Below are 26,100 nucleotides of genomic sequence, written 5' to 3' on the forward strand. Positions count from 1 at the left end.
TTTATGCGCTTTCACCAAATAAAGGGACCAAAATATGATGGCACAGAAGTGTGCTGAACTGTCAACCTGATCAGAGCACGCAGGCTGTGATCAGCATTAGGCACACTCACTCTTGGCAACCAGGTTGACTTCTATTATCTGACGAAACCTCGTCTGGAACTCCATGCCTGGCACAGACTGATTTTTGTCCTGTGATCACATGCTTGTCTGTGGTTCCATTCAGTGTTTTGATTTCTGGGTATTCAAAGTAGTAATCCACACACATCAGGTAGTCAGCATAATTGAACTGAAATAAATCTATGCCCACTTTGGCTCTTTCTGGAACTGGGTGTGGGATAAGTGGCTCTCTGGGGTTGTTATTACTGAAGGTGGTACAGGTTGCACACTTTTCTTCTTTTTCTTTTGTCTGCCTAGCCAATCCTGGCCTGTAAAGGACACATCTGGTCTTTTCTTTGCACTTCACAACGCCAAAATGTTATTCATGGATTTTTCTTCTTAGACTATGAGGAACAGGTAACTTAGAGCCATTGAATATTAGTCCATCCATATTTCACAGTTCCTCTCTGAATGTCTGGTATATTGTTTGATGTTGTTTGGTAGCTGACTCTGTGTATCAGGCCGCCCTTGCTGGACTGTGTCAGTGACCACCTGCAACTCCTTCCTTCCCTGGTTGCTGCTTTGAATTGCGGCAGTTTTTTCTGTGATACTGACAGTTAGTGAGTGATATAATAAACCTCAAGTTCATCCTGGCGGAGTTCCTTTTTGCTTTCTTTTAAGTGTGCTTGACTCGGTGCATCTATACATCTATGTGGATCGCTTTTTATATTTTATACTGATTCATATTTTACTTCAAGGCTATACTTTTGTATACTCTTGGTTTTTCTTTGCAACCTAGCAGGTTCAATAAGAAGTGGCGTCTTAAATATTACCTCTAAGGACTTGTGATAACTCTCGACATCAAACATGTGTCTTCCATTTAGGTACTGGTGAAACTTTTCATAACCATATACAATTGCAAGCAGCTCTTTTTCTATCTGAGCATACCGCTTTTAATACTCTGTGAGTGATCTGGAGCCATAGGCTACTGGCTGCCCCTCTAGAAGTATTACAGTCCTCAGGCCTTCTGAACTCACATAAACGGACAGTAGGACCAGTTTGGTTAGTACCTTAGTAACAGTGCTTTGGTAACAAGAAATTTCAATTGCCATTCCCATTGCCAACTTACATCAACTCCCAATAGTTTTCTCAGTGGAGAACTAACCTCTGCCAGATTAAGAACAAACTTGGAGAGCTATTGAAGCCTTCAACAAGTGCTGCTTTGTCCTGAGGAGCTGGCAGCACTTTAACTTTTTCAGGATCTGGTTTCAGACCATCCTTACTCATCACGTGTATGTTCATTCAATACATTTGTATATGTGATGAGTGAAACCACACTTGCACGAAAATCACATTCTGTTTTGGTAACATGTGGCTATCAAACAGTCCCAACACATGGTCATAGTTGTTAACTTCCTCTTCGGCAAACAAATTGTTGTTCAACCTGTGGTTTCAGAGTACATCAGTTCCTTGTTGGCCTTCGTAATGACCCAGTTCCTTGAAAAACGTTGTTGCCAACCCAGCCAGTCCTCTAGTTTGCCAAGTTGAACTGCTGCAGTGCGGAAAAGTTCACTTTTGGGGCTATTTCCCAACAAACTCTTGTCTGAATAAATGTACTGTTCCGGCTTAACTTCTGACACCATGTGGTGTGTTTATACTAACACTAACACTGTTGGATAGGGGAGGAATGGAGGCCAGAGGAGGTGTTCTGTGCACTTGTGTGTTAACTTTATTGACATTTTCTCAGCGGCCTGTAAACACTCCTGGACAAAGCAGAATGAATGATGAAAATTCCACCCCGACTTCAAACCAGATCAGACACTGCTGTATCAGCTGGGACCACCAGAAGCATCAAAGTGAGACTCCTTTATGTGGCTGGGCTGTCAGAGCATCTAGCCAGAGTCTTCAAGACACAACCAGTCAGAGCTTACCACAAACCACTCAACACATTAAGATCTCTGCTGGTACACCCTAAACCCAGGGGACCAAGAAGAGGACAGCTGGAGTGCTGTCATCATGTGCAGCAGCTGTGGGGAACACATCAGTAAAATGACCTAAACCACACAATATTGACAGGGAAGGTCTTGAGTTAAGTTTTTTTGTTCATGTAATCACACTGGTTCTTAAAGTTATAAAATGCATATGATGTAATTTGATCAATAATAGTTTTATTACATTTGAATAGAAAAACAATGTGATTATGTTCTTATCTTGATTATATCAACAGGTAAAGGACGCCATCTTGACTCTTTAGCAGACGTTGTGTGAGGTGCATTCTTGTGTTTGTATATTGATCACAACGTGTTTGTATACAGTATATTGATCATAAACCCCCATGGTCTAGAGGAGGGATTCCAGGAGGCATTGATTTGGTGATTGGCAGCTAAAATGATGTCTAGACATCTATGTTAAATTTTGTTTGAAAGTGAAAGATTTTTAGACACAAAAGTTTCATATAATTGTTGTTTCAACAACACTTCAATAACTATATATCAATATTAAGGAGGTAGTAAATACTTGTTGAAACAACAGTTTTATGTAATCTAGACATTTAAAAATCACTTTTAAGGGACAGTTGTGGCTTAGGAGGTAGAGCAGGTCGTCCACCAATCAGAAGGTTGGTGTTTCAAAGTCCACATGTGGAACTGTCCTTGGGCACTGAAGTCCAAATTGCTCCTGATGGTTACGCCATCAGTGTGTGAGTGTGTGTGAGCATTAGAAACATTGTAAAGCGCTATATCGGTTGAGGTTGCCATGCAAGGTTGGCACCAGCCATCAGTGTATAATTGTGTGTGTGAATGGGTGAACGTTGGCATGTGTTGTAGAGCACTTTGAGTGGTTGGTAGACTAGAAAAGCGCTACAGTCCATTTACCATTTCAACTACATTACTCCAATTAGTAACCAAGATGTCTAGACAACCTTTTATCTGCAAATCTCTAAATAAATGCTCACTGGGATATGGATGTGAATATGAATATGAATGAAAAAACAACGCACCTTATGAGCTACTTTACTTCTATTATTATTAAAATGATAGGTCCACTATTGATTACATTTGCATTTTTTATCTCAGAGAAACAATGGAATTATTTTTTCGAGTTTTTTTCAGACTTTTCAACAACATCTCAACATCATCACCAGATGGAATTTGCTTCATGTGACCTAATTATGGGGCTTTATTCATGTGCTAACAGGTGGTCTTATATAAGATCTTTAGCGCTGGATGAAAATGGCCTCCTGGATATTTCTCCAGTTGTCCACTGACTGATTGAAGACTTTAACCTGTTCCTTGTCAATGTGACCAGTTTTCGTCTGACAGTTTTCCAGTTTTCCTTTCTTGATGGGTCCTACATACTAGCAGAGATGTTGAATGGTTTGTCCTAAGTTTACTTACTCCATTACATGGTAGAGCTAAGATAACATTCGATCTTAAGTTTCTGCCGCTGTATAACATCATGTGCAACAGTTGTGAGGAGCACTACATCGGTGATACAGCGAGGCCATGAACAAGAGACTGAATGAACCATAAACAGACAACATCAGCAAAAAATAACTTACTGCAAGAAATATATAATATAAAGCTAAATTATATTTATGGACAGTATGTGGTCAAAAATTCTTGATTGAGGCTTAGGAACTTTTAATATAATATGATATAAAGAATACATATATAGCACAAATTGAGAATGAATTAAACAAATCAAATATTTCATGAACTGATTCATGTGTTTGAGGTCCATAATACAAATAATATATTAAACTAAACCATTTACTGAAAAAAGCAAAGGAGTGTCAAAATAAGTACCATCATTAATGTAAAATGAAAAAATGTGAGTGAAAAGGGAAAAAATGGGGAAAAAAATAATGCAACGTTTTATGCTGAAAAATCAAACCAAACAGGAGTCAGTGGTGGAGCAGAGAGAGACAGAGTAGACAAGCTTTTTAAAAGTTTCCAATCCAGAAACCTGGGTGAACCTCATTGTGCAAACACCCACCACTCTGCTGGCTCACTTCATTAACGCTGGTGAACACAGGAGAGAAGAAAACCACACAAGTATTTTGTGTATGATAGTTTTTACCTTTTATTCTTACATCATGGTATATGTGGTATTATGCTTTACTTAAGTAAAGGATCTTAAAACTTCCTCTATCACTGATAACTCCTTTGTTCTCTTTTTCATTATGGCTTTAAACAGAAACTCTCACTACTCTATTCCTTGCATCTCACTTCCATCAACTCAAATCGCCTATTTTTCTTTCTTACTTATCAATCCAGCTGTTGTTTCCACTGATTATTTTCATGCATGCTTTTGTTATCATGCTGTCTAAATCTGTGTATGATTTATAACTTCTTGGTGTCTGAATGAATAGAATTTGAGTTTATCACATATTTACCCAGCTACATTCATTAAGATAGATAGCCGAAATGTATACAACTCACTGATGATAAATGAGATAATCACGCAAACTGACTACACAGCTTGTTGACAATGAGCTGTTTTTGAATGTCAAAAATTAAGAAAGGGTAAAAGAAAATGTAGTCTAACCCTTTATGTCATAATAAATATTTGTGTGAATGTGTCAAATCCTAAGGAAAATACTGGGCTCTGACTGGGTGGTACAAGCTGTATAAATCACTTTTTGAAATCAGCCATCCATTTTAAATTTAGGCTCTATACTGTAGCTCTTCCAAAGACACCATATGGATGAAGGGAATCAGTAACCCAAGATTTACTTCTGTTTACTGCCATAATTGTTGGAGTACAATTCCTTTAGTAAACCCTTTGGAGTAAATCCCCCTTGTGGCCAAGGCTCCATATTTTTGGTGAAATCATATTCTCAAATATATTTGTTTGCATGTGAGAATAAGTAAATACTGTATATGCAATGCATGTATACACACACACGGAGACACGCTTTTTAAGAATGTGCAGCTTTTTGAAGGAGGATTCCTGGCGCTTTAATAGTCGCCTCTACATTGACCCACTGACATCTCGACATTTACAGAGTATTTGCGACACCGTGTGGTACTAATGTATAATTACAGACTGCTGCCGGGAAATGGCGTCTTTTAACAGTACAGTAAAGGCTTTAACCCCTTGCATCAATGCTTTCCCCTTAAACTTTTCCCCATCTTACAAAGAAGCTGATGGTAAGTCACTAAAAATAAACTGTTGCTTGTGACAAATGGATAATACGTTCAAATGATGGCCTCCTCTCTGTCAGAATTAGCCGGATGTTTGCCCACCTGATGATTTCCTGGAGTTTTCTGTAAATGCGGAACAGCAGGTGATTTAAAACGTTATCTTGAAAAGCAGGTCGCACCCAGATATGATATGCAAGATTGCTGCTTACAGTGCAAGCTATTCCCCCCCCCCCCCCCCCCCCCCCCCCCCCCAATAAACCCATAAAACTAAATCAATGTTAACTATGATTTATTAATTAAACTGCAGGACTGTGCCCTGCAATTGCTAACTCAACACGAATCAAATCAACCTTATTCAACTGATGGGCCTGCAATGCTTCTACTGAACAGCAGGTGGCCTCTGTGGCTGCAGGTTAGCCCACAGCAAGCTGATTTTAGGTTTAGATATGAGATAGTGCAAGGCAAAATATTATATTATACTATAATGGCCCTGTTTATCACATGGTTTACTGCCTGTATCCAATATAACAATGATACTGTTGTTCCATTAATTTAACAATTCAATGCTTTCTCTTTACAATTTGTAATTAGGTCTATCTCAAAGTGCTACATATTAATTTTAGGGAGAGTTAAGTATCTCTTGTGTAATTTTGTCAACATTAACTGTGAGTAATCTGCTATCTTTTCTTAATTGCTGCTTGCTTTTTATTTAATAAGAGAGTCCATGTTTTTACTTTTGGCTGGTCTAATTTTGGAGCCAAACTCTGAAAATATCCAAGAGATAATTTTACATCTACGTCTCTCAACCTCCTTTTGCATAAAAATGATATATATATATATATTCTCGCACTTATCTAAGTCCATAAACATACATATTAAGACCTGACCTGCACTCTTCAGCTTGCCCAACACATGTAAAGTGGGAACCTGTGGAAGTAACTGCTCACTTTTTTTTCAAGAGCGCATCCCTCCGCTGTGTGAGATGAGTGACAGCGCATGCAGAGTGCTGTCGGTAGCATTTGCAAGTCAATGCTCAGATTTAACCTCTTCACTCTCCCCTCAGTGCAGATCGACTGCCTGAATTCAAAATCAACCTTTGAAAAGATGCTCTTTTCTCACTTGGCCCTTTAAAAAAAAAAAAAAAAAAGCAGCAGAATGTGAAAGTATAAACCATCGCATTGGCCTTGTGTAGGAATTCCACTGGCACACATGAAGTTATCTTTTCTGCAACAAGGCATCACGAGGAAACTCTATTTTCTAAAAGTCTCCTTGCCTCATCGTTACCTCTGTGAGCATGCAGGGAAATTGTGCAAGCTGGTACATTCACAGATACTTGGAAAGTCGAAAGGAGATCTTATTGCACTTCACTGCGGAGAGACACAAATCACTCCATTGTTCTGTTTCATAAGGAAAAAAAAATGCCAGTGAAAGGGAGAGGTATACAGTGCATTTCCCATTTCCCCAAGGTTACAACAGGTTATGGTGAAAACAGCGGTCCTATTTACAAAAAGAACAAAAAGTATTTAGACAAGACCATAGAAAAATATGGATCAGTATTGATCTCTTCAGTGTTGTGTTATGTGGTCCAAAGACTTGAGGAGACTTTTTAGCAGAGAAACAACGTTACAGCACAGCGCTGGAATTCCTGAGTTCCCAGATACACATGCCTGTGGGCGTAAATGTGTCAGCGTCTGTTTTATGTGTGCATACGTGTGCGTATGTGTGTCACAGAGGGTGTTTATTTGTATCTGCCTGCAAGGAGGAGACGAGGTGTGTGTGTGTGTGCGTGCATCCGTCTGTGTATGTGTGTGACTACGTGTGTGCGTGTGCATGTGAGCATAGCTGCTGCTGATGTGGGTCATTACCCCTTCTTTCCCCCAGGGGCCATGCAGCAGGAGAGGACAGAAGGGGGGGGGGGGGGGGGGGGGGGGTGAGGGGGGTGGTTGGGGGCAGAGGGGGGGATGGGAAAAATGGAGGGTGGTAAAGGGAGTGTGAAGAGGGAGGGGTTGAGATTGTGTGTGTGTGTGTGTGTGTGTGTGTGTGTGTGTGTGTGTGTGTGTGTGTGTGTGCGTGTGTGATGTGGTGGGGGGTGGGAGGGGGGGGGGGGGTAGTCCCAGAGGAGCAGAGACCAATAAATCACTGTGCCGTCTCTGCGCTGACACCCAGCTTGTCTGATGAGGGACAGGGAGGGGTGGGGGCAAAGTGAGGCGGCGGTGAGTGGTGAAGGGGGGGGGAGTGAGGGGGAGTGGGGGGGGGGGGGGCACCACCATGACAACACTGTGGCCTTGTCTTTCTGTCATTCTCGAACCCCATCCTAAAGACACAGGGGAAATAGGGGGAGAGCTGGTGGAGCCGAGAAGGGTGCAGAGTAAATTAGGGATACCACAAAACCAAAAGTTTATGACCCAAACCAAAGCACCTTCCTCCAATATTTTCCTTTTTCCCTTGTGATGCCGTTTTGTAAAGCGAACATTTGAGTTGAATAGAGTTGAACTAAAGGAAAAATCCAATCTTTCACTTAGTGGTAACTGATTTGTATCCCAAGCCTAAAAATCTGCTGTGATTATTTAAGTTATTTGACTATGTCAGGACCAGTTAGAGATTTCATTTCCCAGAACTTTCAATGGTTTCAAGAAAAAGGGAGTGAACCTGTTGCATTCAGATGCATGTAGGACTTATTGTACATGATGAGAATGATAAAGATCAAAACAGAAACAGTGGTGCGTGAGCTTTTTCATGTTGGCACTTGTGAATCCATTGCATCCTGCTCCGTAGAGGCTATACTGCTATTGGAGAAATTGGTTTCCCTGCTGCGTCTATGATGTATTCCCACTGTTATGAATGTTGCAAAATTGTGAGTCTGGGAAGAAGGCCATGCTCTTCAATTGTGAAGGACTGTCTCCAAAACATGGATGTTTACCATTGATGTTTTACATAGCTCAACATTTCAGCAATCAAACTCTATTGTTCAAGGAGCTCTAGTGGAAATACACCTGAGTGATTTGAGGTCATTTAGATTAAACTTTTATCTCTAGAATTTAAAAAAACAAGCACTCAAGAGACCCAGAAATGTCTTGTACTCTAGCAATACTGTCCATTCTGTTTATGTGTATTCCTCTTTTTATCTTGAATTTTAGAGAGTTTCTAAGATAATCTAGAATCTCACAGTTATGTTTTTAGATGAGATTGTAGTATACAGTCCCACAATTGCCCCTGTCTATGGAGAAATCACAAGTGAAACGTATTGATCCAAGCAAAGCATTGTAATAACAGCTGTCATCAAGCTGCCTTCCAATGAAAAAAGTGTAAAAAAAAAAAAAAAAGAAAAAGAAAAAGAAAAAGATGGCTCATCTTCTTGACAGGATGTGTGCCCAGTAGACCTTGTCCAGAGTTTCGGGGGTATCATTTACTGCTAATATCATAGTCACAGTTTGACACCGATATTGCTCCTGGCAACCACGAAGGAATGAAGTCGTTTCTGAAGTTTCGTGGGAAGTGAACTTGTTTTCATCACCTCATTCAAAGCCACTCCCTCCTGATGTTTTGCTGCTTGGTGATAATTTGCCCACTGTATGGAAAACCAATGGTTTAGCATGTCTTGGTGCTTTGCTTTAGGTTGTGATTATAATGGGATGCTGCTGCTGCTGCTGCTGCTGCTGCTCCAGGCACTTTCCACTGTTTTGCCCTTTGATACAGGTGTGTGTAGGTGAGCCTGCGTTCACTTACACTCAGTATACATGTGCTTTGACAAAACTGTCTCTTTACAACCTCACGCGACTGAGCTAAAACCAAAAGCTCCCATAGTATTACCACCATTGTGTCCTTTTCCATTGTGGGGCCACTTTGATGTCCCGTTGCTCTGAGCCTGTGTGGAGGAGAGAAGGGCAATGTGGACTTGTGGTGTATTTAATCACTGGAGCTGAGCCAACACACACACACACATATACACAAACACACACCTAGCCCACTCCTTCATCTGACCTGCCAATAGCAATAATATGTGTCCTTCACTTATCATTTTCTATCATCTATATTATTATGCCTCCCCCCCAGCACAACGCTAACACAGACTCATACATCCTGTGCACCCCCCCGCCACCTTCCCCTGCCCCGCCCCGCCCCGCCCCACCACCCAGCCCAGGAAACACTTCCCTCCCAACACACACACACACACACACACAAACATGAAACATCTCCCCGTGCAGCAGCAGACTGCAAAGCACTGCATTCCTCATGACTTTTTTTTTTTTTTTTCTAATAAATGTGATCCCAGAATCCGGGAGGGAGACCAGTGCTGTGCATTAAAATTCATGGAAAAAATGGCAATAAAATCTTTCTTTCTCTCTCTCTCTCTCTCTTCCTCTCTTTCTCTCCTTCCCTCTCCACTCTCCCCACTTGCTCCCCTCACCCTTCTCTCTTTTTCATTCCCTCACTTGTCTGTTCAACACACACACAGGAGCGCACAATCTGCACACCTACGCAGGCACATGCACAAGCCACACACACACACACACACACAAGCCACACACACACACACACACACATTTTTTTCATCACCGGTGTGCACTAACCCTCCTACTGGCTCGTCTTTCTCAGCATCCCCCCTGCTGTCCTTCATCCTTTATTCTCTTCCTCCTCCCTCCCTCCCCCTCTGCCTTTCCTCTCTCTGTCTGTTTCACACACACACACACACACACACACACACACACACACACACACACACACACATATATACTCTCACACAAACACACACACCCATCTATATTTTCCAACTCCACCTCTGGCAGGTTGTGATTTCCACTGTCAGAAATTGCTTTTTCAATATCTCTCTCTCTAATTATGAGCCCCGCTAAAGGGGTCGTGCCACCAGAATACCAATTTTTTCCACCATTTTTTCCCTCTTCTCCAGAATAATTCTCCTTTTCCATGTAACAACAATGCTCATGTTCAATATATAGCCGTGCAAGCGTTGCAGCATTATCACTATTGTGTTTCTGTGGGGTTGTGATGCCTTCTCGGGATTTAGATTTGTTTGGTCCTCTCATGTTTGGTCAGTTCCCTTTGGTTGTGATTAATTTTTGACATCTCGCAATGAACAGGATGATGCAGACGTCAGAGCAAACTATTTATTTCCACATCAACAAGAATGAAATGAGAGAATTGTAAGATTTTTGAATGCACTGACGGCTTGTGGGGAGAAAAGGGGAAACCGCTGAATCTTGATACAGCCACCACACAACTCCTTGCATTCTCATTAATCACTCCGTGTACCCAGGAAAGGGTTAACCTCACTGAGCAGTTGTAGCCCGTTTGATTGACGTGCGGAGCATTATGCTACCTATACCCTCCAATCAGTAAACGGTCAGCACGCCCCACGTGGGTGTTCTCAACACCCATTGGCTCATTTTACCAGTGTTTACTGTGCCGAGGCCGAGCCCCACGTGGAGATTTCATTCAATCAGTGAACAATTCCTCTGAACCTCTTCTTTCTGAAGAAAAATATGCACTTTTTATAAAAAAACAAAATAATAAAATTATTATTATTTTAATTGTGTGGATAGATTTTCAATTACGTGGCTATATGCGAATGAACCTAATTGCAATGCAACACTAACAAGAGAACCCAGCAATGGTTTCTTTGCAAATATCATCAGGCTATTTGAAGAGTAGCATTGTGTGAATGCTTGATGCTCGCATTTAACCAGCATTTATAACTTTATCCAATCTTTGAGGGGTAGATTGGATAAAATTATGGTTAACATCACAAACCCCTCATAAGGTTATTCATTCTGATAAAACAAACTGTGGGGGGAAAGCAGCAAACCATGTCTTTAGGTCCCCCCCACCCCAACCCTCCTCTCCCCTCCACCCCCGCCTTTAAGAAAGCTACTCATATGTTATGTCCCATTGAGGATCAGAGAAGGGGGGAGTGAGAGAAGTGAGGGACTGGGAGTGTTGTGTGAAAAGAGTGCAGGCCAACGAGCGAGACAAAAGAGGCTGCGGCTGCATTGAATGTGCTGGTGGTGTGTCCGTCTCCGAAGCCACAAGCAAACCACATCCCCCCCCCACCCCTCTCCCCTCAACCCCTCCACCTCTCTGGTCTTTATGCTACGGACGGTGAAAATATACCGGAGAGGGAAACCAATTGCGATATCGTAATTGCTGGAAGCGCCAAGTTGAGGACTTGGACGAAGAGCTGTCTTGGACCGCCGGGTGTTTCTCCTCTCCTCTCCCCGTCCTTACTACACGTCGAGTGCGGTGCGGTGCGGGGTTGGAGATATAACCCAGAACAAAGGAGTCTTGAAGCAAGGAATGAGCGAGCCGAGACTAGCTTTGCCATTACCTCTGAAACCAGGCCAAATGCCTCTCTGAGACCAACAATAGTACATCGGCTGCTCGTATTTCTCGACGAAGCTTTCCGCCCCAAAAGGGAGAAAGAAGAAGGACAAAAAACGCACACAGAGACACAAGTCGGAGGCTACAATGTTTCCTCAAAACCGACCACCGGTAAGTAGGCTACGCGACAATGTAATAGTCCACACGCGATTAATGAGGTTAATGTCTTAAAACCGGAACCTCCATGAAATACAATGAATGTAATAACCGCCAGACTGTTTTTAAACCTTTAATGAGCCTCTGTAGGAAAGTGCAAGCCGGAATTGTTTGTCTTTGTCCTTATTGTGTATTTCCTGGGATTCCTCTGTAGGGGGGAATATGATACTCTTCAGGCTGTTAAATATATCGCATCACATCTTGTTTGTCTTTATATTAACGCCTGGTGTGATATTTGTCTCATGAAGGTCAGGCTGGCAGATAGTCGTCCACAGCAGTGAGTTGGGGTTTAGTGAGGCAAAGCCCCCCCCCCCTCCTCCTCGTCCTCCTCCTCCTCTCTGCCCCCCCTCCCCCCCTCTCCTCTCAAACAATGTCCAACTTTACTGAGTGTCTTTGTGTGTGAATCCCATGTCCTTGGTGGCCACAACCATCAGCTCAGAAACATGGAGCCTCCTTCTATCTCCATACTATTGTGGAGTTGACCCAGATGATGAAGTGTGTGTTTGTTTGTCCCTTCCTCACGGGCTGGGAGGAGGAGGAGGAGGAGGAGGAGGAAGAGGAGGAGGGGGGGGGGGAAGTGAGTCAGCTTGGCTTGTTGACACCTTCTCTCAATGGTCTGCCCTTCTCAAGTGCCACTCATTGTTTAAAAAAAAAATCTGCCCTTGCTTTTTTAAAAAAATTTCTTTTCAATCATATCAAGGGTGATTCATGCTTCTGCTTTACTGATTTGGTAGATTTAAACCCCTTGTTCAGGGAGCTAACCACTATTACCAGAAGTCCTCTATAACGGCTACTTTCGTGGTTGTAAAAAATGGAAAGAGAAATTGGCACGCTGTCTGTGTGTTGAGATGGATCTCTGTGAGGGTTAGGAGCGAAATTCATGCTGCATGGCTTTAATTTGTTTTAGTCGAGTTAGGTGGAGAGCTTTTGAGCAGACTGAAATACATAAACACTGGTCCTCCAGCTGTGTGAAGTATCAATTAAGACCTGCTCATTTGCCTAACCCTCATCTACATCCCTCAGCCATGCCACCCTGCAACCCACCCCTGACAGTGTTTTGACATTCATGTCCCATGCATTGAAACCAGATTAAGCACACTGTGAAGTATAACTTCATGTGAATGTGTGTGTATGCCACTTGAATTAATTCTTCCAACAAATTCATTCATGCAGTTGAAGACCCAGAGAGAGACATTGGTTTATTTTTTTTGTAGCTTTTGTGTGTTGGCGGTAATGCTTCATTTACATTACCATGATGCATTGTGACCCGTATTTCAGCCCGTGCTGTCTTTTTGAGTGATCCCGTGAGTCTCCCATGCCTAAACATACAGCTCATACACAAACATCACACATACACACACCAGCAGCTGTGTATGTAGTATAGCTGACTGCAGGAAGGCAGGGCAGGAGGCAGACTGTGGGTCTGTGGTTTGCACTGTAAACCCAATCCCTCTCATCCAGCCTCTCCTCACTGTGTTCTTGTGAGAGCTCCAAACCACATCTTAATGTATGGGCAGGCATCCCAGGGTGAGAGGAGCAGACTGCGGCGGGGCTGGGTGGAATGTTTAGACCAGCGGCCCTGTTTCTTTTCAACCCTCCGCACATCTCAACAGCACCACGTGAGGCACCCGTCCTCAGAAAGTCTCTGGTCATCAGTAACTCTTGTTTGCACCTCAGAGTGAAGGGCCACTCAACCCAGCAAACGGCTTAATCTCCAAAGCGCTGGGCTGGCAGTAACCTGTCACCACTGGATACTGGTCTGCTGTGAAGGATGTGACCCATATATATAAATATATATGTATGTGAAATTCATATTTTTATCCAATGATGATTGATACATTCAATTCACATTCAGGTGCATTCTGAATAAGAGACTTAGTAGCTGGTAACTGCCAGGTGACATATAATATAACCTGCGTGTTTATAGCTTCTTATAGCAGATCTTTCATGATTTTTCATGTAAAGTTTTAACTCGGTATTCACCTGCTGCTGGACTGTTTTAACCTTGAAGAGTCCACACATACAAGAAATGACCTTCAACACATATTGTGTACATAAAGGTAACTTCAATTACACATCTTGCACACCTTATAAATGTACTGACTAAATACAGTTGAACACCTAACTTCTCCTCACCAGAGATAAAAAAAAAAATCTAATCATATGCACAGATGTAATGACACTGTGGTGTCCAAATTACATAAACATGACATAGAGAGATTCTGGAAAAGGCTTCAGGCCCTTGCATGCGTTCAGATAATTTAGGGATTCAGCCTGACACCAAATACAGTAGACGAGCTGAGAGGAGTATAGGACATGGCAGCCATGGCTGGCTGTCTTAGATCCTTAGTGTTCTTTTAAATCTGCCACTGTGACAGAAACATACAAGCTATACTGTAGACGCAGAAAGGAGTGGCTACGCCGGAGAAAGGGAAACATCAAAGTAGAATATAAAATTGTATTCAAATCAGAAGTGAACAGAAGGTTTGTAATATCTATGTTAACTTAATATATAATTCAGCCATGTCAAAATACAACAGAGCTGAGAGAATAAATATATTTATAAAGAGAAAATTGTGGCATTATTAGCAGGTTAGCTTCACCCCACAATGAAGAACACTAAATGTCCCATATGTATCTTTGCTTTGGGATAAAGGGGAGTTTGGAATATATTTCCATTGCCACAATAGGCCTCATCTGTAGAAGATAATAGAATTATTATAAGTGATCACAGACATCCAAATTCAAAGGTCACAATAAGATCGGTCATAATATTTCCAACAGCCCTCTACCTCCATTTTTTCCCCCCTGAACAATGCCCTGAGATGGGGGAGGGGTTTATTGTGAGTGATCAGTTATTCAGTGTTCTCCTTACTCACCCTCTACAGACAAATATTCACAAAAACTGCTCTTAAAATAACTTTTTTGACCTTGGTTATTTGTTTGTAGTTTTGGCCATCATGATAAATGTTGCAAATGATAACATTTTCTTATCAATTGGAGCAAACAGTGATCAGACAGGTTTTTAACAAGTTCTCATGTTTGTCATATTATCTTAATCGCTGATTTGGTCACTACCGAAACTGTCCTGTGTAAAACATTCATTGTTCCTGGTTCAACTTAGTATGAGGAACTGCATTTGGTGCAGTTGTAGGCGCACACTCTTAGCATAGTAGACTATTCATAACAGACCGTTTGGGTGTGTTTAACTGCTTTATCTAATCCAACTTATTTGGAAGGGGAGATGAAGTCAAACTGGATTTGTTTATGACCTATTGCCTGAATGTTAGTGGACTATCCTAAAAAGCTCATGTTGTCCAGCACAGTTGCCATGGACATATAAACTCTACAAATTAAAACAATTCCAAAAATTCCAGAGACATTTTCTTGATAATGTCTTCAAATTAATCCTTTGGCGCAACACACCACACCACAGACTCCACTACTTCAACCCTTTTCTTACTTTCATTAAGGGATAGCATCACCTAAGCTGAGTAATTAAAATATCTATGTCACATGTGCCAACTGGAAACCAAACATAGCATCAGTGGCATATTTCAAAATGAATGTTTATTATCCAACAAATGACAGCCAGTGTTTCCTAACGTGATGTTGCGATGTCGTACATGCTGTTAACTGCTGCAAATATGGTGATGCTAGCAGTATTTGGTGACATTACGTCAAACCAAAAGCCAGTGCTAAAAATAACGAGCACACTTATTCCCTTGACCTTGCAGTGCTTGCAGTTTTTGCCATTTCCACCAAGTGGTATTATGCAGTTTTTGTTTGCATTAAGAATGGAAAGCACCAAAAACAAATCCTGGATAAGGTCACTATGAGATGTCACATGAGGATCACACATACCTTCAATATGCATCCATTTTGGATGTTTTTTTTTTTTAACGATCCAATCTTCTCATCAGAAATGCTACTTTGCTAATGATTTGGAGGTTCTGTAACAAAATCAGGAAGCATATTTTTCTGTGAAAGGGAGGCCAAATCTTTATGTACCTTTTCCACCCATTGACAGACGTGGCCTTTTGAAAGTAATACCTGATTGTTAGGAGGTTAGTTAGGATAAACTGTTCTAGGAAGAGTACTTTGAATGAGTGACTCCTCTCCATCATCAGAACTAGCACAAAGCTAGCCTAACTTCCTTAGTCCCAGCATGCTTTTAGCTCTTTAACACCACTGTTGTCCAGCGGTGAGAGTGTGGCTATCGATCAGCAGTTTGTCTGCTTTGCTCAGCCAGCAATTAGATAGATAGAGAGAGAGAGAGAGAAAAGGCGGAGGAAAATTTTCTTTGTCATTTCTCAGCTCTTGCATACATTGAAATAAAATTTGTCCTCTGCATTTGACCCATCCTATACATTAGGAGCAGTGGGCAGCTGCAGTGCAGCACCAGGGGACCAACTCCAGCTCTTTTTGCCAGTGGTCAGGGGTACTGACAAGAGTATTAACCCTAACATACATGTATTTTATGGTGGGAGGAAACCAAAAACCCATGAAAAAATGGGGAGAAACTCCACACAGAAAGGACCTAGGACGGCCGGAGTTGGAACCCAGGACCTTCTTGCTGTGAGGCAGCAGCACTAACCACTGAGCCAAGGGATCTCTGGTTTACACAAGCTGTTGTGGAGGTGCGTCTCGGTGGAAGGAACAAACGAGCAGAGGGGGTTACCTAATAAAAGAAGGCACCTCCAGCAATTAAGCCAGCTGACAGGCAAACTGTGGCGCTTCGCTAATGTGGGCTGACAGCAGGGAAATTTGAATAACGAGGCTTGCGGGAGGAAGGAGAGAGGAATGAGGAGGTGGAGGGGGTTGGAGGTGGGTGGGGGAGAAAACTGAGAAAGAAAGATGTGTGGTACTAATGAAACAGGTGCCTGGCAGCCCCTCTCCTTTAAGTGCAGGAATCATTGAGAGATTACCAGCACGTTTCTCCAGCACAGAGCCGAGCAGATAGCAGCTACATGTAAGGTGGGGGACGGAGGTGGGGGCTATAGACCTGTGTCTTTTCTGCAAGCCGCTTTAACAATGCAAATCACTGCTGAATGTTGACAGTCATGTTGGAATAATTTGAAAGGAGGCTTAAACTTTTAAACGCATTTGAGAAAGGACAGTGTATTGACATGTTTCATGACTCTTGGAAATGCATGTGTGTGTGTGTGTGTGGGTGGGTGGGTGGATACACAGAAACACACATTCACAAAAGCTATTCTGGTTCAGACCTACTGTCACTGCGTCCTTGGTGGTAGTCTGATGACAGAGGGAGAGGGAGAGAGCGTGGTGGGTGTTTACTCTGATCGACTCTGTGGGTAAGCAGTGTAATTAGTGGCCTGACTAATGGGCCGAGCTATATGAAGGGAGGCAGCCGCACAGGATCTTCCCAGCTGAAGGAGACAGACAGAGATCAAGCTCTGATTAAACAAATAAAAAAAAAAACAAATCTACATATGAGGCTTTGGAGAAGGCTTCGGCATAAAGTCGTTATTTATTTTTGTGAGCAGACAAAATTTTATGTTGGATTTAAATCTGTTTTGCCACCAGTGTAATTTTGGTATAAGCTACACTCCTCAGTCAAAGCTGGACACAATCAGCGTCCAGGATTTGTAATGAGAAACACAAAAAAAGGAAGAACAGAAACAGTAGAGTGGCAACCGCACATGTCAAAGAAGCAAAAGCTGTGTGTATAGACAATCTTGGAAGAATTGTCTCTCTTTTTTTCTTTTTTTTCCCCCTCTGATGCCAGATGTGAAAAGCGCATGTGAAAATTGCAAGGAGAATGTGAGAGGTCATCCAAGAGAAAACAGTTTCTCTCCTCATCCCCTGCAGCCTTTTGAAGAAAGCGCTGTTCTTTTGAGTGAACCTTTTATATTCCTATGGTCACACAACCACATCATAACAGCGATGGCCCCATTTCAGCTCCATTAGCAAATTATGTATCACTTGTGGGTCAGTGTGGGTAGCGAGGATTGAGACACACATCTTGCGGATTCCCATCGATATTGACGTGGGAGCTACAGTCATGTGTGAATACAATAAAGTGCATGTGTGCTTGTAAATACTTGTGGAGAACTGCATCGTGTGCACATACGCTTAGCGTTTTGTAGCGGGCATGTGTGGGCGTGTTGTCCCGTCTGTGTGTGTTGGTGTGTATATGTGTGCACATGCTTCTTTTTTTTTTTTTTTGAGAGTGGGGGTTAGAGCAAGGATGTGAGATCATAGTGGTTTATTGCTTGCGGTGTAATTAGAGGTAACTCAAATGAAAACAGCGATGGTTTCATTCAGAGAATACCACACTGTTAACGGTCGCCTCACGTCAGAAATTTGATGTTTTTTTGTTTTATTTTTCATGTTTTTTTTTTTTTTCACTTTTTGTTTGTCTCTGTGCATGTTTGAACGTGTCTTTGCATTCATGGATTATCTTGCATGTGACCTTGGAAATGATGTGTGTGTGCAGAACATATAACCTGATCTGTTTTGTTGCAGGACCCGCTAGCACAGTGCTGTGGTTGGTGTTCAGCTGTTTCTCACCAGTTAGCATGTTTAAAACAGCCTTATTGGATTGTTTCCATTATCCAATCCCACAGAAGGGATGTGGGGTCTGATTTTAAATCATTTCTATCCCCATAGATGACTCATTCTCTTGCGCTAGCTCTCTCATCCACTCATCAGGTCCTCATTTAATCATTGCAATTGACTTAGGCCTTCCTGGGCTAAGAGCAAGATTAGCGTGAATGCGTGTGCGTGCGTGCCTGTACATCTGATGCGACGGGGTCATATCGAAGGTTTTCCTCTTTGTGCTTGTGCAATAGGTGGCCTTAAACCCTTGTATTTAGCCTATAGCTTTCTCAGCTGCCTTTCTGGAACGGAACAGATCACAGTGGCGCTGCTAACCACCATGGGCTGTAAACACCTCTCCACTGATTTATCTAAACAGTTGAGTAATCAGATGATCTCTAATCATATCAGAGAAAAAAGCTTTCCTCCTTCATGCCGTCCCACCTCATGCAATCCCTCCTCAGTATTACAGAACATGACTTTACGATTGTGCGAGCCACAGAAAGATCTAGCCTGTAATTGTGTAACAGTGATTTCAGTCTATGTAAGCTTTGTTCAAGGGCAGACGGCATGTCTCTTGTTTGCTTTTGAGCCAGGACACGGTGGAGAGGGAGGGAATAACTGACTGTGGGATTATCAGGTGAGGCTCCCAGCCTAGATCCATTCCCAGAGGTCACCAGGTCCACTTGATGACCTGACCTCTCACTTTTAAAGCCTGTTCAGCTGTTTTCCTAATCAGGACTTGGAGCAGACTAATAGCAGCACTTGACGGGAGAGAAGTTAGGAAAGAGATTATGTATGCTGGGGTAGGATCCATGCTTTGCCTGTGTTTCAGAGACAGCATCTGTCACGGTTGTCCAGTCTAGTCTGGTGTGAATCATCATGACAACAATCCTAACCAGCAGACAGGAGTTGTGCGTAAGGTCCTGAGTGGCTGAGCCAGCAGAGACACAGCGGTTTCCTCCATCTGAAAAAATATATTCCCCATCTTCTCTTAGACATCAAGAACTCTCTCTATCCTCATCCATGCCTCCATTTTTCAGGAAGACACTGCCTCTCCTCTCACCTGTGCTCTGGAGACATTATGAAGAAAAAAAGAAAACCCAGAAAATTGTTCAAAAGAAGAAGGGGGAGGAGGGGGGGGGGTGATTAAAAATGAGAGTGAGGAGAGAGAAGAAAGATAGTCCACTCTTTCTTCCTCCTTCCATCCTCACATAAAATGGCCTTGGTGCTCTTTTTTTCCCCACCGTGAAGAGTAATTGCTCTGTGTGTGTGTGTGTGTGTGTGTGTTGTGTGAAAGAGGAGGGAGAGTGAGTGTGTGTGTGTGTGTGTGTGTGTGTGTGTGTGTGTGTGTGTGTGTGTTTAATCATGGGTTTTGTGTAAGAAAAGGGGAGTGTGTACGTGTGAGCAAGACTGACAAAATGTGTATGTGTATCTTTGTGAGGGTGAGTGTGTGCAGTAGTGGGTTTGTGCATGTAGAAAAAAAAAAGAGGAGTGTGTGTGTGTGTGTGTGTCTGTGCTCTAGGAGGGGGATCTGGCCGACAGATTGAGAGCAGCTTGTTAGAAAGAGGAACAATGAGGCCACAGCCCCTCTCCTATCTTCTTTTTTTCCCTTGCCTGGCTTTCCAGTGTTCCCTTTCTCTCTTTCCTTTTCCTCTTCTCTCTTGTTTCCATGTCCTTTTTGGAACAGACTCTTTGTTTCCTCCTCTTTTCTGTATTTCCAGTCTCACCAATCTTATCTGTCCATTTTTGTTCTTTCCATCCGTCTGCTTTCTTTTCCTTCCACTCTCCTCCTTTTTTCAACTGCTCTCAATCTCTCTCTCTCTCTCTCTCCTCTCACACCATCAGTCCCCCATCCTTCCTCTCTTCTGGTAATCTTTCACCTGCTGAAACACAATCCTGGCTTTCTTTCTCCCCCCTCTTCCATATATCACATCACATCTACACACACTTGGAAATACATGTACATTGGTGCTGGCACACTCTACTCTCGTCATGCCAACATGCAATTGCTTGTAACGTCTTTCATGAACTCCCTGGCATTCTTTTTGGCATTGGGGTTGAGTGATGTTGTGATTAGGTTGTTAATTAAACATCATTAATGTGTGACAGGCATCACTGATGTGTAGGACATCAAGATGTGAGATGTGTGTTGTTTTTTAAACTAAATGAATCATTACTGCTGTCATTCATGTCTACCCACATGTGTATTCCTACTGTTATTGAACATGGCTTGTAGGCTGTTTTGTGTATAGTGTTATTATGTATGATTTCCTTTGTTCAACATAAATTCAGAAAATCCTATACCCTTTATACATTTTTAGAATTAAGCCAGGTAGCATTAAAAGCAGATACAGCTCCAATTAATTAATATTGTCACATTTTTAAAAACCTATTCTGTTAGACCTACCCAGATTCTTTGGATATAAGCTCTATAATAGTTGACATGGGAAGTAATTACTTGACTCAAGCATAAAAGGGACCAAAGTCATAAGACTAGGTGGGAAATTTAAGAATTTAAGAAATACTACAGTGAAATCTTCATCCCATCGTGCTTGGTACCCACGCTTTCACCATCAAGTCTGGTCATCCTCATGTTAGTTTTCGGTAAATTACAAAAAGGCTCAGTTACATTTACTGGTTTGGCAAATAAGACTTGCTTAGTTGATTCGTCTTATATACTTTTTTAGGCTGCTGACACAAATAAATTTTTTTCCCTGAGATGACAATGTAAGACATTTATAGGGATGTACTAGACAAACGTTTGCTATCCCAGTTCTGTCCTTGTTGCTGAACATGAGGTTTGTCCTCTGAACATACCTGTTAGGAGGAATATTTAGAAAAATACAGACCCATTTCATGTCTCATCTTTATTCCATGTTGCACACATGAGTACATTATAATAATTCCTCGGGGGGCCGGCATGGCTTTCAGATGAAGGCTCGCAAAGCAACATGACCACACTTACAGGACCTGAGCAAAGAGAAAAACGAGCAGCCTTTCTAGGGAAGAATATTGCTGCTGGGTAAAATACTAAAGTGCACTGGTTGGCAAGTTGTAACTGAGATCTGCTGGAATGTAAGAAAAGTTCAACTGGATGGTATCAATATCCTCTGACACATATTGTGAAGATGTTTCAATTTTGTAGAAATGCAACAGTATTTGTTTTAAAACAGGCTTATCCGGTTATAAAAAATGTTAGCATACGTCCTATTATTGGATGTACCTGCTACATTCTTTTAGCCAATTGCAATTTTTATGTTATATTCATGTAAAATTCTGACCTTTTTAACTCTTTCTTTACATGTCCATTAAAGGCTAAAAATAGAGCAAACCATGTTTATTAAGAGACTTTGGCCTGTAATACAGAAATAACAAAGGTTTATCAAAACTAGTCATTGCTTTCCTACATGAAATTATATGACTATCACTTAACCTCACTGTCATACTTGACCATCGTGAAGCTTGTGAACCGGCTGTCCCTGTTGGCTTCTGCACTCTGTTATTTTGACACAGAGCCAAATAGACAGACAGACGGACAGCCCCCACTACCCTCCTAGTCCAGCTCTCAGCCCCCTTTTGTCTGCCTGTCCTGCAGCATTACCCCTATGGTTGTAGTCTCCTAATTGCTCTGGACCCTGCAGAGAAGGGAGACTAAGCGCAGGGGTTGGGAGGGGTCTTCAGCCATGATGGGGTCTTCTCCCCTCCCTCTTTTCCTCCCTCCCACTGCTCTTATTTCTTTCTTTTATTTCTTTCTTCTACTCAGACTTGCAATTAAACAATGTGTGCTCATTTGGCAAAGAATCTGTTGTATTCTCCGCACCCCTGTCCAAGTCTTAGTGACCTATTCACATCTGGCTCTGCTGGCGATGACGGTGTCTTTGCAATACGCAGCAGCCCCTCACACACACACAGGCATGCTGGCATGCACATACACACACACACACACACACACACACACACAGGGCACTCATGTAGTATTGTAAGAAGACACAACTCCTTACAGTTTGGATTAAGGGACTGACTGTATGTGTGAGGCTGTTCTTTTACCACATGAAATCAGTCGTATTACACAATTACTTAGCCTTTTATTATTGACATTTTGAAATCGGACGCAAAGAATAATTTCATTTAACAACTATGCTGTACTTGTAAATATCCTAACTCTAACCCGTCTTTTCCTCTCTTCTCAGGCACCTCTGCAGCCGCCCCCGGGGTCCTCCGCCTCAGTGGTGGCAGCCGCAGCAGCAGCAGCGGCAGCATCAGGGGCACCCCAGTCACTGAAACTAACCTACCCAGAGACTCTCGACCGAATCAAGGAGGAGTTTCAGTTCCTCCAGACCCAGTACCACAGGTGGGTGTGTGGGACTTTTTAACATTGTGTGTGTGTTTGTTAGTGTGACTGGGCCTTTAGACCAAAAACAGCACTGTATATAAGAAATGCTAGGGAGGCCGAATTCATGTGGGTATGTTGCTTCAGATACGACCCAAGAAAGGCCGGTTTGAGTAATAGATCCATGAATTGGAAGGCTTATCGGACACCAAAATATTTCAGTTTTTATGATACCACGAGACAGGACTTTACAACTCTGGAAAGTTATCACGGCAATAATCATTTTATGCTCTGTCTGGACGACTGACAAGTAAACAGTAGAATTACCCATTTCATGTTACAAAGTAATGTACCAGGAATGTGCACTTGCATGAATTTGATTGACTATTGCAGTGTGTTGCCAGATGTTTTTGCATTGCGTTGTAGCACAAGTTGAGCCTGAACTTTTTTGCCAGATGACATATCGTTTTCCTTGTCCTCTCTTCTTCTGTATGCATACATTAGCACAGGTATAAGTATGCAGGCTTCTCTTTTTGCATGACTCTGTATGTGTGTGTGTGTGTGCTTGGTGTGCAGGAATGTGTCCAGAATGCCTTTTGAATGTGGGATTTAGGCTGGCTGTGGAGTCCCAGCCTTCTCTCTCTCTGTCTCTCTCTCTCTCCTCTCTCTCCTCTCTCTCTCTGTTCTCTTGGCACACCTTCACAGGGTCCCCACCTCCTCACTCTTCTCTTCTCATCCTGCTTTGATTTAGCCGGCCAGAATCTCCCCTCCCTCTCTTTCTGTCCCACTTCAAACTTCTTTTGCAAGGCCCCCCCCCCCCCCCTTGTCCACAGCCCCTCTAACCCCTGTGGCTACTGCTGCTTCCCTTGTACACACAAATGCCTGTGAGTGAGTGTGTGTGTGTGTCCATTCTGCTCACCACAAGCTTAAAACTAACAGTCCAAACAACAGTGGGACTGGGATGGCAGAATCCACACATACAGGTACTTTAGGATGAAATGATAAGATATATTATCAGATTTATCTCAATAATGATCAATGTAACAATTATTTTATAATACATCTAAGTGTATATTTTATAGCTCACTTTTGATATGTTTGTCCTGTTGAATAATAGTATGACCAGTTAATGATACTGGGTTGTTGGCTGACTGGTTGGTTGAACTTCTGGTGTCACCAGTTGTTGTAGCTATTGTCACTTTATTTATTAAAAGTACGTATATAGGTTCATTTAGGGTGGTGAGAGAGTCATAATTTGATGACAATGGCAGTGTGCTAGCATTTTTTTATTTATTAATTTTTTGCACAGTATTTTTACCCAGCACCTGGAAAAAAAAATGTATGGATGTGCATTTGCCTCCTGATAATTATTGTCCTGTCCTACTACATGAACCTCTGCCAGATTAGATCAAACTCTTTTTTCCAGTGCCAACACTGGAGGCTTTTCTTAGTATCTGTTTGGTCAACTGGATGTACTATTAATTTAGTCTCGATGTGGAAGAATGTCTTAAAAAAGCATGTGTGCTCAACCAAGTGCAACCTTAAGGTTATCACCCTGTAACCATTTCTGAAAAAGGCTTTAAAAAAAGCCCCTGTGAACCACCTTTTTGAGTAACACTGACCCAAACAAATCAAGCCATGCAGTGAACATGAGTCACCCCCGGATCTGTTGGTTGAAACAGTGTGATCAGCTCCTCTGGCAGCATTTCAGCGTTACACCTCGTGTTACAAAACACCTGGAGCATCGCCCTCTTTCCAAGCACTGGTACTGAGAACCAGCTTGCAGGATAAACAATAAATGAATGATGAGATTAAGAATACGATTGTGAGCAAGAGCGAGCTTGTGATTCCATCTGCATCTCGCAGTTTTGAGTCCACAGTGTACTGTTTTCGCAGACCTGCTTCGGGTTTCCAGGAAAGATTGTTTAAACCTCCTACAGGCTTCTCCAACAGCCCAGAGGCATAAAAACACAGCAGATTAATACACTGTGTATGACTACAGCTGAAAACTAATACTGTAACCATAGCCCATGAAAATAGCAACAAATTGCGCTATCAGACCACTCTTCACAGATCTGTCGGATGTATGTTTAATCTGGCAGGTGGGTATGAACCTGTTAATTGGAATGAGTGGTTTGGCTTGCTGATAATTGGCATACAAACAGCAGCGTACCTGAGCTGCTACTCATGTTGTTTTACAGACATGGCAAGGCAAAGCAAGGCATGGCAAGGCATGGCAAGGCAAGTCTATTTGTATAGCACATTTCAACAAGGCAATTCAAAGTGCTTTACATAAAACATAAAAGGCATCAAGACATAATGTAAAAGCAACACTAGGTAATATACAAAGACATTTAAATACAATTTTAAAAAGTGTTAAATTGGAAATAAAAATAAGCTAAAATAGAATAAGACAGAAAAAACAGAGTAAAAGTGCAGTTTAAGATATTAATCAGAAATTGCAACACCAATGTCATAATGTTACATGTTCTTTGCATATATTTGCCATAAGGTGGTATTAATATTGGACACATTTTCTCAGTAACATAATTTGAAATTAATTTCAGATGGTGGCCATGATGTTTAATTTAACTTGCAGCTCAAAGATGGATGAAAATGATGCTAACACTTAATTAAGCATTAACCTAAGGCTTTTTCTCTGTGTGTGTGTGTGTGTGTGTGTGTGTGTGTGTGTGTTAGTGGCAATCACCAAGACACCCAGTCATGCATGTCAGCCTCTCTTGAGCCATATGCTACTTTCAAGTCATAAAACCACCATTATGTAGTAAAAGTAGCATTGAAAGCAGCACCAAAAAAAACCCCCCACTTGATTCTTCGCATAATGTTGGAAGTCTTACAGGCTGTTATATGCCAGTTTGCTAACCAAACGTAACCCTCACAAAAGTCAGTTTGGCAGCAGTTTTGGATCGGAGCAGACAGGCAGCAGTCAGCAGGATTATCAGTGTCCTTGTTTAGGCCATCAGCAGCCAGGTCGGGCCACAGATCCGCATCTGATTGCAGGTTACACCTCATGTAATCAAGCTCACTTGTACACTATTCACACTGCAGGGAAAACACGACCTGTACGCCCACAGAGATACACACACACACACACATACACACACAAACACACTGACCCATTCAGACAGACTCTCCATCTGATGCATGTGCTCAACTCACACTTACACATATGTGCAGGCTTCCCCAATTATCTTCACACACAACTAGATGTTGTCTAGAAATAGCAGGGCTTAGTTGTGTATTTTGGCTGCAGAGAAGGTGGCTGGATTCTGATAGATGTTGGATTAGACGGCAGGAAAGAGACGGAGGGAAGGGATTAGTGCTGATGAGCTGCAACTGTGTGTGTGTGTGCGTGTGTGTGTGTATGGGTGGAGGTATGGATGTGTGGGC

General features: G+C 42.2%; 1 protein-coding gene across 4 annotated transcripts in view; it reads left to right on the plus strand.

Moving 5' to 3' along the window:
- Nucleotides 1-5,146: 5,146 nt before the first annotated feature.
- tle2a (TLE family member 2, transcriptional corepressor a) overlaps nucleotides 5,147-26,100 on the plus strand; it is a 46,533-nt gene continuing 25,579 nt past the window's right edge. For 3 of the 4 annotated variants that reach the window (XM_042416992.1, XM_042416994.1, XM_042416995.1), the window contains exons 1-2: nucleotides 11,161-11,750; nucleotides 22,550-22,710. In XM_042416992.1, coding sequence (XP_042272926.1) covers nucleotides 11,727-11,750; nucleotides 22,550-22,710 — 185 coding nt within the window. In that variant the 5' untranslated portion in view covers nucleotides 11,161-11,726. Of the gene's footprint in view, nucleotides 5,250-11,160; nucleotides 11,751-22,549; nucleotides 22,711-26,100 lie in introns of those variants that run through there. The other variant, XM_042416993.1, reaches the window with a different exon arrangement.

Source organism: Thunnus maccoyii, chromosome 7, assembly GCF_910596095.1.
Source record: "Thunnus maccoyii chromosome 7, fThuMac1.1, whole genome shotgun sequence".
NCBI classification, from domain to species: domain Eukaryota; kingdom Metazoa; phylum Chordata; class Actinopteri; order Scombriformes; family Scombridae; genus Thunnus; species Thunnus maccoyii.